At 39.6% G+C, this 15,900-nt stretch overlaps 1 protein-coding gene across 6 annotated transcripts in view; it reads right to left on the reverse strand.

Moving 5' to 3' along the window:
* Window positions 1-2,433: 2,433 nt before the first annotated feature.
* Window positions 2,434-15,900, reverse strand: part of MATCAP2 (microtubule associated tyrosine carboxypeptidase 2) — a 101,810-nt gene continuing 88,343 nt past the window's right edge. For 4 of the 6 annotated variants that reach the window (XM_073809838.1, XM_033863152.2, XM_033863156.2 and 1 more), the window contains 2 exons: window positions 12,167-12,264; window positions 6,208-8,887 (listed from right to left, as the gene is read on the reverse strand). In XM_073809838.1, coding sequence (XP_073665939.1) covers window positions 8,726-8,887; window positions 12,167-12,264 — 260 coding nt within the window. In that variant the 3' untranslated portion in view covers window positions 6,208-8,725. Of the gene's footprint in view, window positions 6,036-6,207; window positions 8,888-12,166; window positions 12,265-15,900 lie in introns of those variants that run through there. The other 2 variants (XR_004528161.2, XM_033863154.2) reach the window with 2 other exon arrangements.

Below are 15,900 nucleotides of genomic sequence, written 5' to 3' on the forward strand. Positions count from 1 at the left end.
GATTGCTGGTTTTGATATATTTGTGTGTGGACAAATATGTATGCTTACTTTTACTGGTGAGCTTTACCATTCATAATTTTGTTTCTAGTTGTGGCCTTTTCTTTTTATTTTTTGCTGCATTGGGTCTTTGTTGCTGCATATGGGCTTTCTCTAGTTGTGGCGAGCAGGGGCTACTCTTCATTGCGGTGCACAGGCTGTAGGCACCTAGTCTTCAGTAGTTGTGGCACACAGGCTCAGTAGTTGTGGCACACGGGCTTAGTTGGTCCACAGCATGTGCGATCTTCCTGGACCAGGCATTGAACTAGTGTCCCCTGCATTGGCAGGAGGATTCCTAACCACTGCACCATCAGGGAAGTCCGCTGTGGCCTGTTCTTTTCTGCCTAGAGAAGTTCCTTTAGCATTTGTTGTAAGGCTGGTTTGGTGGTGCTGAATTCTCTCAGCTTTTGCTTGTCTGTAAAGCTTTTGATTTCTCTGTCAAATATGAACTAGAGCCTTGCTGGATATTCTTGGTTGTAGGTTTTCCCCTTCATCACTTTAAATATATCATGCCACTCCCATCTGGCCTGCAGTTTCTGCTGAAAAATCAGCTGATAACCATATGGGGACTCCCTGGTATGCTTTTATTGCTGTTCCCTTGTTGCTTTTAATATTTTCTCTTTGCCATTAATTTTTATCATTTTGATTAATGTGTGTCTTGGCATGTTCCTCCTTGGGTTTATCCTGTAAGGGACTCTCTGCACTTCCTGGACTTGTTTCCTTTCCCATGTTAGGGAAGTTTTTAAGTTACTATCTCTTCAAATATTTTCTCAGGCCCTTTCTCTCTCTCTTCTCTTTCTGGGACCCCTATAATGTGAATGTTGGTGTGTTTAATGTTGTCTCAGTGGTCTCTTAGACTGTCCTTTCTTTTCATTCTTTATTCTGTTCCACAGCAGTGATTTCCACCAATCTGTCTTCCAGTTCACTTATTCTTCTGCCTCATTTATTTTGCTATTAATTCCTTCTAGTGTATTTTTCATTTCAGTTATTGTATTGTTCACCTGTTTGTTCTTTAAATCTTCTAGCTCTTTGTTAAACATTTCTTGTATCTTCTCAGTCTGTGCTTCCACTCTTTCTCTAAGATCTTGGATCAACTTTACTATCATTACTCTGAATTCTTATTCAGGCAGATTGCCTATCTCCACGTCACCTAGTTGTTTCTGGGGTTTTACACTGTTCCTTCATCTGGACCATATTTCTTTGCCATCTCATTTTGTTGAACTTTGTTTGTGGTCTCCATCTCAGGCTACAGGTTTGTAGTTCCTCTTGCTTCTGCTGCCTGTCCCCTCGTGGGTGAGGTTGTTCTGGGGGTTTGTGCAGGCTTCCTGGTGGGAGGGACTGGTGGGTGGAGCTGGGTCTTGTACCTCTGGTGGGCAGGGCCACTTCAAGGGGGTGTGTTTAGAGGCAGCTGTGGACTCATGACTTTAGACAGGCTGCCTGCTATAGGTGGGGCTGTGTTCCCACTCTGTTGGTTGTTTGACCTGAGGTGGCCCAGCACTGAAGCCTACAGGCTGTTGGGTAGGGCCAGGTCTCACTGCCAAAATGGCAACCTCTGGGAGAGCTCACACTGATGAATACTCCCTGGGGCCTCCACCACCAGTGTCTTTACCCCCACAGTGAGCCGCAGCTGACTCCTGCCTCCCCAGGAGACTCTCCAAGACCTGCAGGTGGGTCTGGCCCAGGCTGCTATGGAGTCACTACTTTGCGGTGGTTCCCAGTGCTCATGATACCTTGTGTGTGTGTGCTCCCCAAGAGTGCAGTCTCTGTTTCCCTCAGTCTTGTGGAGCTCCTGCACTCAAGCCCTGCTGGCCTTCAAAGCCAAATGCTCTGTGAGCTCCTCCTCCTGATGCCAGACCCCAGGCTGGGGCTCAGAACTCTCAGTCCTGTGGGAGAGCCCCGTGATATAATTATTTTCCTGTGTGTCGCCTACCTGGCAGGTATGGGATTTGGTATCACAAAAGTGCCCCTCCTACCATCTCATTGTGGTTTTGTCTTTGGACGTAGAGTACCTTTTTTGGTAGGTTCCAGTTTTTTCGTCTATGGTTGTTCATCAGTTAGTTGTGATTTTGGTGTTTTTGTGATAGGAGGTGAATTCAAGTCCTTCTACTCTGCCATCTTGTCTCCTCCTTCAAGAGTATTAAATTTAAAAAATGTCCAGTTTTTTTTCTTGGCTTGTGATTTTGGTTCTAAGGTATGTAACTAACTGGAAATAGCAGTGCATGCAGAATCATTTATACAGTAGTAATCTACTGTTGTAAAAAATGATGAAGGATGAGGAGGAGATATACATACATATATTTGTGTTTGCCTGTGTATGCACAAACTGATAAGTTTTATAAGAAACTGAAAATAGTAGTTATCTCTGGTGGGAGAGAACAGGGATGGGAGCCACAGGTGGGAAGGAGAATTTGTATCATTTTATTGCATTTATTAATATGAAATTTTAAAAATTTCAAAATGCAGTGATTAAATCTAGAATTCTGCTAACACACTGAATAAAACAATGAACATGAACTCAAAAATGCAAGAAAGATTTAAAGACCATATGTGCATATAGTAAAGTCAAATAAAAATAGTATGGAGTAAAAGTGAGTTTCCTTCTTACTCCTGACTCCTAGTCCTTCAATGTCACCACTCTTACCTGTATCTCATGTAGCCTACCAGAGATGTTCTGTGACTATACAAGTGTACATGTACATACACATACCGTCCCCCCACCCTTTTAAAAAATCAAATAGAAACTGACTTCAAACACCATTCTGAAACATGCTTTTTACTTAACAATAGATTTTGGAAATTGTTCTACAATGATGTAGAATCTAAATCAATATGTACAGGCCTACTCTATTTTTAAATAGGCTATATAGTTTTAACATATAAATATGTCATCTAACTAGTTCCTTGCTAATGAATTTTAAGCTTGCTTCCACTCTATTTTTACCACAATGTTGCAGTGCAAAGATACATATCTTTGCACAGATTTATGTGTACATATATTTTTGCATATGTGTGCAACATATATATGATGAATAAGTGTGTGATAGTGTGTGTGTGTGTGTGTACTTATTGTGGAATTGTTGGGTTAAGGATATATATGCTTTTAACATTTTCATGTATTTTCTAATAGAGCTCTAAAATCAACTTATCAAAAACATCCTTTTGAGATTGTGCTTGGAAGCACCTCTTGGAAGGCAGATCCAGTGGTAATGAACTCTCTCAGCTTTAGTCTGTGTGGGCAAGTCTTTATCTCTCCTTCATTTCTGATGGAAAACTTTGCCAGAGTATTCTTGGTTGGCAGTTTTCTCTCAGCACTTTGAATATATCACCCCACTGCCTCCTGGCCTGTAAGGTTTTCACTGAGAAATCTGCTAATAACAGTATGGAGGGTCCCTTTTAAGTTACAAGCTTCTTTTCTCTTGCTGCTTTTAAGATTCTCTTTGTCTTTTATAGTTTTATTATAGCATGTCTTGAAGAGGATCTCTTTGAGTTTGGTTACCTTATGAACTTGGATATCCAGATTTTCCCTCAGATTTGGGAAGTTCTCAGCCATTATTTCTTTAATAAGCTGTCTGCCCCCTTCTCCCTCTGAAACTCTAATAATTTGCAAGTTGTTTCTTTTGATTGTATCCCATAGATCACATAGGCTTTCATTATTCTTTTCCATTGTTTTTTGTTTTCCTCTGACTGAATAATCTCAAAGCTCCCATCTTCTACCTCACAGATTCTTTCTTCTGATTGACACATTCTGATATTGATGCTACTATATTTTTCATTTCATTCACTGTATTTTTCTACTTCAGAATTTCTGTTTGGTCCTTTATGATTTTTGTTAAACTGCTCATTTTATTCAGGTATTTCTTGATTTCATCAAATTGTCTATTCTTGTAGCTCACTGAGCTTCCTTAAACAGTTATTTTTCATTCTTTATCAGGTAAATCACAGATCTCCATGTCTTTGGAATCAATTACTGGATTATCATAATCCTTTGGTAGCGTCATGTTTTCTTAAGTTTTGCTTTGTTGTCTTTGTATCTGAAATAGCAGTTGCTTCCTCTAGTCTTTACTAACTGCTTCAGCAGAGAACTAACTTTAGTCATCCCTGCTAGAGATTCTGAGGCTTCCTCAGATCAGCTATGGGTAAGCCTGCTCCACACTTCTTGGCCTCTTATGGCAGAATCCTTAAGCTTGTATATCTTCTCTTGAGTCTGCAATGCAAAAGGTTAGGTGCTGACGACCTCCCTTCTGCTTTCCCAAGTGTGGGGCTAAAGCTCACATTTGTGGTCTCCCTTGGGCCTGCAGATTCAGTTGGGCTTTTTTTGCATGTTCACTAGCCGTCTGCCAAAGCTTGCTCTTGATGCTATCAGGAGTGAGACAGGAAGCCGCAGGGTGGGGGATATGTGTGGGTGAGGCACATGGAGCACTACTGGTTCCCATGGGCTGGTCAGGGAGACCCACGGGTAAGGTGTCCCCAGTGCCATGTGGGCTAGCTTCTTGATGGGACTGTGAGTTAGTAGGCTCTGTGACTCTTTAATGCCCTCCAAGAGTCCTATCTGCTATTCTCCTAGCACCTTCCCACCCCCTCATCATGCAGCTCAAGATTCAGTAGTCTGGATGAGGCAAGAGAGAAATGGGCCTCTTTGGTGGCTTCCCACATAGTTGGAGAAGCTGGGTACTCAGTCACTTGCATTTTCCCCTCCAGGAGAAGTCACGGGCTGAGAAGGTCTCTCTTGGCCCTGAACTGTGCCACCCTGAGGGAAGGATAATGAGGATAAAATCAAACTGTTCCTCTTCAAAGCATCTAAACTCATTTATTGCTCCAAAAATGTGCTGAAAATTCTTCACTGGAAACCCAGACTTTCACAAAGGTGCTCTTGTCTGTGGGTGATTGTCTAAGATAGTACTTTCCAAGGGTTTCCACACTGCAGCCGAGAGGGCCTGGAGCTGGTTCGCAGGCCACTGCAGGGTCCATGCCAGGACCTAGGTCTGTATGCCTATAAGCCAATGCATGGGCAGGAAAGATTCCTACCAGGTTGCCTGGCGATTCCTACAAAGTTGCTTGGTGTTGGATCCCTAAGCTCCCACCAGGTCATTTCTGTCTGTATATGGATACCAAATTGCTGTGGGTGGAGGACACAAATGAGGGGAAGCTTTTTCAGCCATGCTGATGTCACTTCTGAAGCTGGTCATCTTTTGTTAGGATAACTGGATAGCTGGGAAGAAATGAATGCTCAGTAATCTCTTAGTGGTCAGATTTCTGCTCTTTGCTTCGTCCTCTTTTAGGTACAATTCTTTTCAGTTCTGAAGGCTAGAAGTTCAAGATCAAGGTGTTGGAAAGCTTGATTTTTCCTGAGAACCATAAGGGAAGGATCTGTTCGGGGCCTCTCTCCTTGGCTTGCAGATGGCTGCCCTCTTGCTTTCTCTTCATGTGCTTTTCCCTCTGCATACTTGAAATTCCACATATTCTTAAAGCTAGCTAACGAACACTGGTATTTCTCATCCTGGCAGTTTCAAGATATTAATTCCTTTAGCCACTAGAATCAGAGTGAACTGACATAGCCAGTGACAAGGTTTTCACAAGTGCCATAAAGGTTTGAATTCAAAGACCAAGACACTTAAGGATAAAGTGCTGACTCCCTTGCGCATCTGCTGAAGGGCTCAAAGGATCTCCTCAGGGCCTGTGATGACCCAAGCAACTGTATTCTTGGTCTACTCCTTCCCCTAGGCTAAAGTTGCTCAGGTTCCAAACAAGCCTCGCAAAGAGTGGTAATAAAATACTGTAAATACTCACTACTTTGCAAGTGATCTTTGTCTCTGTGCTTCAAACACATGAACAGGCCCATTTACTATGGTTTACATTCTTTTGGTAACACTTTTTGGGTATGGTACTGGCAGTGCTGTAACCTGGGTGTGTGCCACTCTTCCTCACTGGACTGTGGAACATTTCTTGTCTTCATCAGAGGACCTCTGACACTCAGCACAGATTCTGCTCCTCAGTTGGTTCTGCATAAAAGTTTATTCAATAAACAAACAGGGTAGTAAATTAAGACAGAATTTTCCCTCTCTTTTTCCCTATGCCCCATGGGAGTATATGCTAATTAGGGGAACTAATTAGGGGAAAGGTAGAGTGTGGCAAATATATTTCTCTATAAATAAGAATACTAGAAGACAAACATGATTGATGATATTTTCAATAATTACAATAAAAAACCCAGAAATACCACAATAAAAATATAATTAGGTTTTAAAAGAACAGAAGTTTGCATGCATATATATCCAAATAGTTCATTTAAGAACCTCAGTGCTATTTATTTCTATTACAGCTAGACACAAAATGCTCAAAGATTGAAAATATAAAGAAATGAAGACTATGGATTTATGTTTGCAGACTATTTTTCTTTGAAACTGTCTGGTGTGAAAACCTAACAAACAGTTTATTAGAATTTGTATTTGATACAACTATATGTTAGAATTTCAGTGGAAAAAATTGATGAAATCCTAATGATCAATAGCCTATAGTAAATGACTATTCTAATTAAAACGAGTATGATCTTCAACTATTCTCCTAAGTACTGCTGCTGTAATTTTCTATTTATAAAAACTTTCATTTTAGAGAAAACTGACCTTAATGCTATTTCAAGAAAAAGAATAAACATTAAATCTTCAATCTCAACTTTTAAAGCTTAGAGCTCTTTAAGTAAAGTATTTCTGCTAATCTTAAACTACTTTTGGTTCATTGCTAACCTTTGAAATATCTTAATGTGAGATTTAAGGTCTTTTTTTTTGGTCTGGATAGTGCTCATATTTTTTGTCCTTATACCAAAGCAGTAAGGCAAGAAAGTGTTTCCTTTTTCAGATCACGTAATATCTATCCATTTTAAAATTCAGGGACTACAACCACTACAAACAATCCTACCAATAGGAAATTAAGGCTGCTGTGATTTTCCTTTATATTTAAACCATAACATAAGATTAGCAGTGTTATTGCCTACAAATGCTGAATTTATAATCATTTGACCTTAAGTCACAGGACATAAATATTGCCATTTCTGTCTGTACTTCAACTCCAGCACTAAGACATTGTTTTCACAGTTACCTTTGATAAGTCTGAAGATGAAGTCAGAAAACACTACACAAAGCTAAAACTGGATGACTCTGCTACAAAGAAATAATGCTTGAGAGGACAAGAGTGGTCTTCTGGTGTCTGGTTAGTGTTGGTGCACTGTGCCCCCAGTGCAGGTCACACTCCAGCCAGCATGACACAGGTATGGGCACCTTCAGTACTCTAAAGGGCCTTGCCTGCTACTGCCAAAGGTGAAATGCGTGGCTTTGCAAGAACTACCAGGTGCCAATTAGAGTATATCATGTTTGCTGGAGTATATCATTCTTTGAGGCGCCCTTCCAGATATGTGAAAGAGAAAAATCCCATAACCTTGTCTGCAAAAGAGTTTCTAAAATGTGAATGTGAACCAGACTTTGCAGTATACATCTACCAGTGTTAGCACCATATTTAAGTCTGAATTGAGGTAAACTCTCAGATAGACTTTGGGTAGAAATTACAGTAGCAATTTTGAATGGGGTGTTTACAGCAGTATTCTTTCAGATTAAGTTTGAAAAACTACTTGATCCCAAGTATACCTATTATACCTATCCAAGTATATATTGAAATTGATAAATTACAAAGCTAGATATAAGCTTTTAGCAGGAGAAATGTAGTAAAACAGAATTCATATTCTTGAAATTCAAAGTATGTCATTATTGGCTTGATGAAGTCAAAGATTTTGATAAAATACTGAGCCAGTATCACAAAGCCAGTTTATCAAATGGCAATGCCCAGAAATTCTGTTTCTCAGAGTATATAGTCAAGCTTACTGTAGATGCTACCCAGTCAACATCCAGCTCCTACATGATATATCCCCTGCTCATTGCTCCATTTAATAAAAAAGGTAAGTAGCTTCTCTCTCCCCCAACTATTTTGATTTATGTAGAGAAACCTCTGAGACTTGGGAAGCAAAGACCCTAAAACTTGGTTAAAATTTTGAAGGTGTCCAGTATGTTTCAGCAGATGAAAACCAAATTTAGTTAAGGGATAACTGGACAAAATATGGTAATCTTCTATTTTAGTTCCTATAAGCTAATAAGGTGAAACAATAATGTGAAAATAAAGAACTATGAAAACTTTTCAAATTGCTTTTTCCCTCCCTTTAACATTACTTAACATATAAGAAAATAAGAAACCTTAAATTTCTTATTTTCTAGCTTTTGGGAGCATAACACAGACTAATTTTTCAAAGGAGAATAATTACCATTATTTATTAAATAAAATATTACCTTGGAGTTTGAACAACACAGGAATTCCATCTCTAGTAAGAGCTGGTCTTGGTTCTCAGGCAGAAGTTTATCACTCAATTTGACCAAGATTCCTCAAAAACACCCATCAGCAGTATTTTCATCTGACTCTGTTGAGATTCAGATGAAAACAGGAGTAACTTTCCCCTGTAGCCTATAGAAACATTTTAGGGAAACAGTTTAAAATTTGTTCTTAACCTAAATATTCAGCTGAATACTGCAGACCATTCTTCAGAAAACTCATGTAAACAGTCATTCTTCTTTTATAAATCTGCTGGTGCTAACTGCACCTAATTGGTAATATACATAGAGGTATAGCTTAGCTATGTTTGCAAGAATGCTGATTAATATATAAGATCTTTCAGTTCCCTGTCAGTGAGTTCATTCACTTCCATGATCTTCTCTAAGTGTTCCATATATCGGCCATGGTCCTGCAGAAAGTGAGGGACCCTCATGTTTTCAGTAACTGCCAATCCTTTTAAGCGATCCACATCTTCATAAGAGACCTGAAAAAAGGAAGATGGGTTACTTTTTAAATGTGACTACCAGTTAAATTTTGAAGAGTAATTTCTTCCTTTGGTCTTAAGTGAAACTTTACGTAGACTGTTTTTGAAATTACTCCCTAATACCTGGAAAATGACAAAATTTACTGTGTTAAATAAGAACGTATTTATCTGCCCCTTCATACCATGACTATATATGTATTTTTAACATCTTTATTGGAGTATAATTGCTTTACAATGGTGTGTTAGTTTCTGCTTTACAACAAAATGAATCAGTTATATATATACATATTTTCCCATATCTCTTCCCTCTTGTGTCTCCCTCCCTCCCACCCTCCCTATCCCACCCCTCCAGGCGGTCACAAAGCACTGAGCTGATCTCCCTGTGCTATGCGGCTGCTTCCCACTAGCTATCTACCGTACGTTTGATAGTATATATGTCCATGCCTCTCTCTCGCTTTGTCACAGCTTACCCTTCCCCCTCCCCATATCTTCAAGTCCATTCTCTAGTAGGTCTGTGTCTTTATTCCTGTCTTACCCCTAGGTTCTTCATGACATTTTTTTTCTTAAATTCCATATATATCTGTCAGCATTCGGTATTTGTCTCTCTTTTTCTGACTTACTTCACTCTGTATGACAGACTCTAGGTCTATCCACCTCATTACGAATAGCTCAATTTCGTTTCTTTTTATGGCTGAGTAATATTCCATTGTATATATGTGCCACATCTTCTTTATCCATTCATCTGTCAGTGGACACTTAGGTTGTTTCCATCTCCAGGCTATTGTAAATAGTGCTGCAATGAACATTTTGGTACATGACTCTTTTTGAATTATGGTTTTCTCAGGGTATATGCCCAGTAGTGGGATTGCTGGGTCATATGGTAGTTCTATTTGTAGTTTTTTAAGGAACCTCCATACTGTTCTCCATAGTGGCTGTATCAATTTACATTCCCACCAACAGTGCAAGAGGGTTCCCTTTTCTCCACACCCTCTCCAGCATTTATTGTTTCTAGATTTTTTGATGATGGCCATTCTGACTGGTGTGAGATGATATCTCATTGTAGTTTTGATTTGCATTTCTCTAATGATTAGTGATGTTGAGCATTCTTTCATGTGTTTGTTGGCAGTCTGTATATCTTCTTTGGAGAAATGACCATGACTATATTTTTAAAAATCTAGTCAGTATTTGATTTAACAATCTATCTTGGATCTACAGTGTGTCTAGAAATTAAACAACTAAACTTAATATATGTGTGTGAAAGACTGAACCTAAACAAATCTCCTGCCTAAATCTAAATATAAGAATTGGGACTTCTCTGGTGGTCCAGTGGGTAAGACTCCATGCTCCCAATGCAGGAGGCCCAGGTTCGATCCCTGGTTGGGGAACTAGATCCTGCATGCATGCTGCAACTAAGAAGCCCGCATGCCACAATGAAGATCCCACGTGCTGCAATTAAGACCCAGTGCAGCCAAAATAAATAAATAAGAAAATAATTAGAATGTAAATACTGTATTATTAAGTTAGGAAAATCAGCACAATTATACATTAAATTCCTTTTTCTATCTAATTGGAGAAATAAAATAATATTTTGTGTTAAAAATATCAAAATAAAAGCAAGAGAATTTAAGTATTTTTTAAAAATTTCACATCTCTTTCATTCACTTGAGTAAGAAGCCAGTCTTTCATAAATATTATATTAATTTATAGAACTTAAAGTTTCACCCCTAAACTTATCTTTCAACTTTTAAATTCCAAAACATAGCTGGCTTTAAGAACTATTATCTTCTGATCAACACTCTTCCTGGTTCAGTAGGAAGGCTTTAAATAAATCATGTTCATATTAAGTTTTTTTTATTTATATTTCAGTTAAAATTGAGTATATCATTAAGTGTAATAGGTTATAGGAAATAGGTTTGGTGTTGATATTGGCATGGTTTTGTAATTTATCTTAAACCACTCTAAGTTTATTATAAGGAGAGAATGCGTAAATATACTGATGTTGGGAAATAAGGTTCTCATTTTAAGAAAAGAGATACATATATGGAATGGGGAATACCCTTATGATTTAAAACAAATCTATGATATGCTCATTGACAAGGTCTAGAAGCATCAGCACTCGAGTAGTGATGTGCACACCTCATGCTCAAGTCTTGTTTTCTAAATACCATTTCCCACTAAAAAGAATCAAGACTTCCTTAGAGAAACATCTAATCTCAGATTTGGGTAGGAAAAGTGTAAGGTGAGCCCAGAATATTTTACTTTGCTTGAAAACATGTAGACATGTTTTAAAAACCACAGGAGTAGCCATTGGAAGAGCTGAATAAAAAAGTGGAGGGAAATGTAACAGAATTCAAAGATCTCTATTTTGCTACCACCAGTGTAGTAACTGATTTGGGCAAAAATCATCAATTGATGTTAAAATCATTTCTGGAAAGGCTATTAGACAATGGTACATTTGAAGGTATCATCCCACAAATTACTTATTAATGGAGGAAAGGTACCATTATAATGGAGAGATCTGGCAGTAACTAACCCAGGTGATTATACACAGTATCACCAATACTGGGACAAAATATCTCTCTAATGTGATGCACTGAAAAATGCATGACTCACTTTAGTATTCTTGGCAAAAATGTTTAACCTAAAGCTAATTACAAGGAAACAATCTGATAGTCCAGATTCTAGGAATTCTCAAGGAAATTTTCCTGGATTCTTAAAAATGTCATAAAAAAAGACTATGGTGAGGGGGACTGTTATAAATTAAGAGATTAAAGATGATAAGCGAATGCAAGGCATAAATCTTGACTGGATCCTGGGTCATGAAAAAGAGCTACAAAGGACATTTTGGAGATGATCTGGGGAATATAAAATAGACTTTTTTTTAGATATTATATGGAATCAATGATAAATTTCTTTAGAAAACATATGGTCATGTCAGAATATCCTTATTCTTGGGAGATACATACTGAAGTATGAAGGGGAGTAGAGTTATACCTGCAGCTTACTTTAAAATACTTTAGGAAAATATGCATATAAAAACTAATAATATATTCCCAAATTTCCTATTCTCTTCTTTATCTCTTATTGTCCACAAAGGAATATTGTAATTTGGTTCTGTGACAGAACCTCATTTCTTCCCTCCTGTTATCACATAAAGGAAAACTACTCCAACAATAAAATAAAAACAGTTTCAACTTGAGTCTTATTTAATCATGAAATGAGCTGGAGGAAGTGTTGACCTGATACGTTTGCAGACTCTGTGCCATTGGTTTCACTCACCTTCCCCAGGGCCGTAAGTAGATGAAAGTCAATGGTCTCTCTATATCGGAGGATTTGCAGGATACCATCCAAGTATACCTGGTCTTTACTGAAACACCCTGGAGGAACCAGAACAGTGTTTACTTTCTGATGTTTAAAAAAATTAAGTAACTAAATACCAGCCCATTCACTTTACTGTAGGAGTCAGTCCTGTACTTAAAAAATAAGTAGGGCAAATTAGAAATTTAACTATAATCATAACATAAAATGTAAGGTCTTGAGAAGTACCACAATAATTACAGCCTAGTAGCTTCCCTTTAAGAATTCCTTCTCCCTGGCTCCCCACTCCCCATAATTAAAATAGCATTTTTCCCTAAAGAAACACAGAGCAGAAACTAACACAACATTGTAAAGCAATTATATTCCAATAAAGATGTTAAAAAAAATTATCCCATCCTCACCTCTACCATTTGATCATAAGCTTAACTTCCGTGATTAACTGAAGGCATTTGGGTGGGGAGGGCTGGGAGAGGATAGTTGTAGAGTAGTTAAGTTTCAAAAGGGGCCAATGTGGAGACATGGGGTTTCAGAAATTCCTGGGTTTTTTTATAAGAAATAATACCCTTTACCCCATTAAAGTTTAGGTGATTTTGATACTATTCCTCCCTATAAAAATGAGAATTAGAACTGGATTTTAAAGCATATGAAAAAATATGAAATAGACATGAAAATTAGGAATAGCTCATAGATCTGTGCTTAGATAAAAAATGGTATTCTGCTTACAAAGAAAACCTTTCTCCCATCATGACATAACTTATGTAAATTTTTAAAAATTTTGCTCTAGAATTAAATGGACTAGAATTCTACCAAATGGAGAGTCATACAATAAGAAATTATTGTTGATGAGTTCCCAAGATGGTGGACTAAGAGGGCCGAGCTCACCTCCTCTCATGGGCACACACCAAAATTACAACTATTTACAGAGCAACTGCGAGTGAGAAAGACTGGAACCTACCAGAAAAGATTTCTATAACTAAAGATATAAAGAAGGAACCACAACTAGATGGGTAGGAGGGGAGAAACTGCAGTATAGTCAAGACTCAGATCCTGAGGTGAGAGACCTACGAATGGGAAGATAATTGTAAGTATAGAGGTTCTCCAGAAGGAGCAAGAGGTAAGAGACCCACATCAAGCTCCCCAGCCCAGGGGTCCTGTGCTGGGAAGACGAGACCCCAGAACGTTTGGTTTTGAAGGTCAGAGGAACTTACTTTCGGGAGACCCAGAGGGCTGTGGAAAAGAAAGACCCTACTCTTAAAGGGTGCACACAAAATTTCACATGCTCTGGGACACAGGGAAGCAGCAGTAATTTGAACAGAGCCTGGGTCAGACCTACTGGTGATCTTGAAGAGTCTCCCAGAGAGGCAGGAGGCAAATGGAGTTCCCCTGGGGACACAGGCACTGGTGGCAACCATTTTTGGGAGTTAATTCTACCACATTGAAACTGGCGCTGCAAAGCACCATTTTGGAATCCTCCCTCTAGCTTACTAGGCATGGGACCCAGCCCCAGCCCTATCCCTACTCACCAGCCTATAGGAACAAGTACTGGATCACCTCAGATCAAGCAATTAGCTGGGTGGAAATATAACCCCACCTACCAGTAGACAGACACCAGCCCCAGAACAACCACTGCATGCTATGCCAGGACCCAGCCCAGCCACCAGCAGTTGGCACCAGTCCCACGACTTGCTGGTCCTCCAACCACCAGGGGGACAATAAAAGCTCTGAGACAACTTGGGCCCCTTAGACATTACCCCAGGATCAGGCCGCACTTACCAGTGGGCCAACGCAACCTTTGGGACACCCCAGGCCCCATAGCCAGCTGTGTCATGAACCAGCCAACCCACCAATGGTCCAAAACCAGTTCTGAGAATGTAGGCCCTGAAGCCAGAGGCCCCAGGACACAGCTCAGCTAGCCAATGGGCCTGCACTATCCCCATGACCCAGCTTTATCCACCAGTGGGCCTGATAGAGCCCCAGGATCTCCTGTATCCTGATGCTGCCCACCAGCGGGCAGACCCCAGGATTCACCCAAGCCCTAGCTCTGTCTACCAGCAGGCCAACACAAGCTTTGGGACACCTCGGACCCCATACCCAACTGTGTCAGGATCCCTCCACCTCCTGCTCAGCAATCTGACAACAGCTCTGAAATTCCTGGGCCCTGTTGTCAGACTCTGGGACCCAGCTCTGCCTGCCACTAGTCCAACACTAACCCTGGAACCTGGCTTCACCCACCAGTGGTAGGGCAACAGCCCTGGAGTCTTATGGACCCTGATTCTGTCCACCAGTGAGCCAGCACTAGGCCTGGGGACCCTGAGGTTTTGTAATCTGCTACCTTGTGACCAGGTCCCACTAACCAGCAGCATCTGCAGAAGGCAGGTGCCTGGCAACCAACTGGGCTAGGGGCCAACCAAGCCTACCAGACCACCCACATAGCTCACCAAAACTGAGGGACCAATGCAGCCCTCTTAGGGGGAAACTATAGAGCATATAGCATGGGTGACGAGAGGGGAGTGCACAGTGGGATGCATAAGACATCTCCTACAGGAGACTGCTTCTTCAAGGTACAGAAACATAACTAACCTACCACATACATAAAAATAGCAACTTAGATAAAATGAGGCCACAAAGAAACATGTTCCAGACGAGGAAACAAGATAAAACCCCAGAAGAACAACTAAGTGAAGCGGAGATAGGCAATCTACCTGAGAAAGAGTTCAGAGTAAGGACTGTAAAGATGATGAAAGAACTTGGGAAAAGAATGGACGTACAGAGCAAGAAGTCAGAAGTTTTTAACAAAGAGCTAGAAAATATAAAGAACAACCAACCAGAGATATAGAATATAACTGAAATGAAAAATACAATAGAAGGAATCAACATTAGACTAAATGATACAGAGGAACAGGTCAGTGAGCTGAAGATAGAGTAGTGGAAAGCACTGCTACTGAAAAGAAAAAAGAATGAAAAGAAATTAGGACAGTTTAAGAGCCCTGTAGGACAATATCAAGCACACTAATATTCACACTGTAGGGGTCCCACAAGGACGAGAGAGACAGAGACAGAGACAGAGAGAGACTGAAAACATAACAGGTGAAAACTTCCCTAACCTGGGAAAGGAACAGTCACTCAAGGCCAGAAAGTACAGAGTCCCATACAGGATTAACCCAAAGAGAAACCAAGACACACTAATTAAAATGACAAACATTAAATATAAAGAGAATACTAAAAGCAGCAAGGGAAAAGCAACAAATAGCATACAACAGAATTCCCATTAAGTTATTGGCTGATTTTTCAGCAGAAACTGAAGGCCAGAATGGAGTAGAAATATGTATTTAAAGTGATGAAAGGGAAAAACCTACCACCAAGAATAATCTACCCAGGAAGGCTCTCATTCAGATTTGATGGAGAGATCAAAAGCTTTACAGATAAGCAAAAGCTAAGAGTCCAGCACCATCAAACCAACTTTACAACCAATGTTAAAGGAACTTCTCCTGATGAAAAAGGCCACAACTAAAAACAAGAAAATTATAAAATCAAAATGATCAACAAAGGCAAACATACAGAAAATGTAGGAAATCATCCACACACAAAGCTAGTAGGGTGATAAAAAGACAAAAGTAGTCAAATAATCTATAACCACAATGAGCAGTTAAGGGATACACAAAACAATCAGATGTAAAATATGACATGAAAAACAG

Source organism: Tursiops truncatus, chromosome 9 (assembly GCF_011762595.2).
Source record: "Tursiops truncatus isolate mTurTru1 chromosome 9, mTurTru1.mat.Y, whole genome shotgun sequence".
Taxonomy (NCBI): domain Eukaryota; kingdom Metazoa; phylum Chordata; class Mammalia; order Artiodactyla; family Delphinidae; genus Tursiops; species Tursiops truncatus.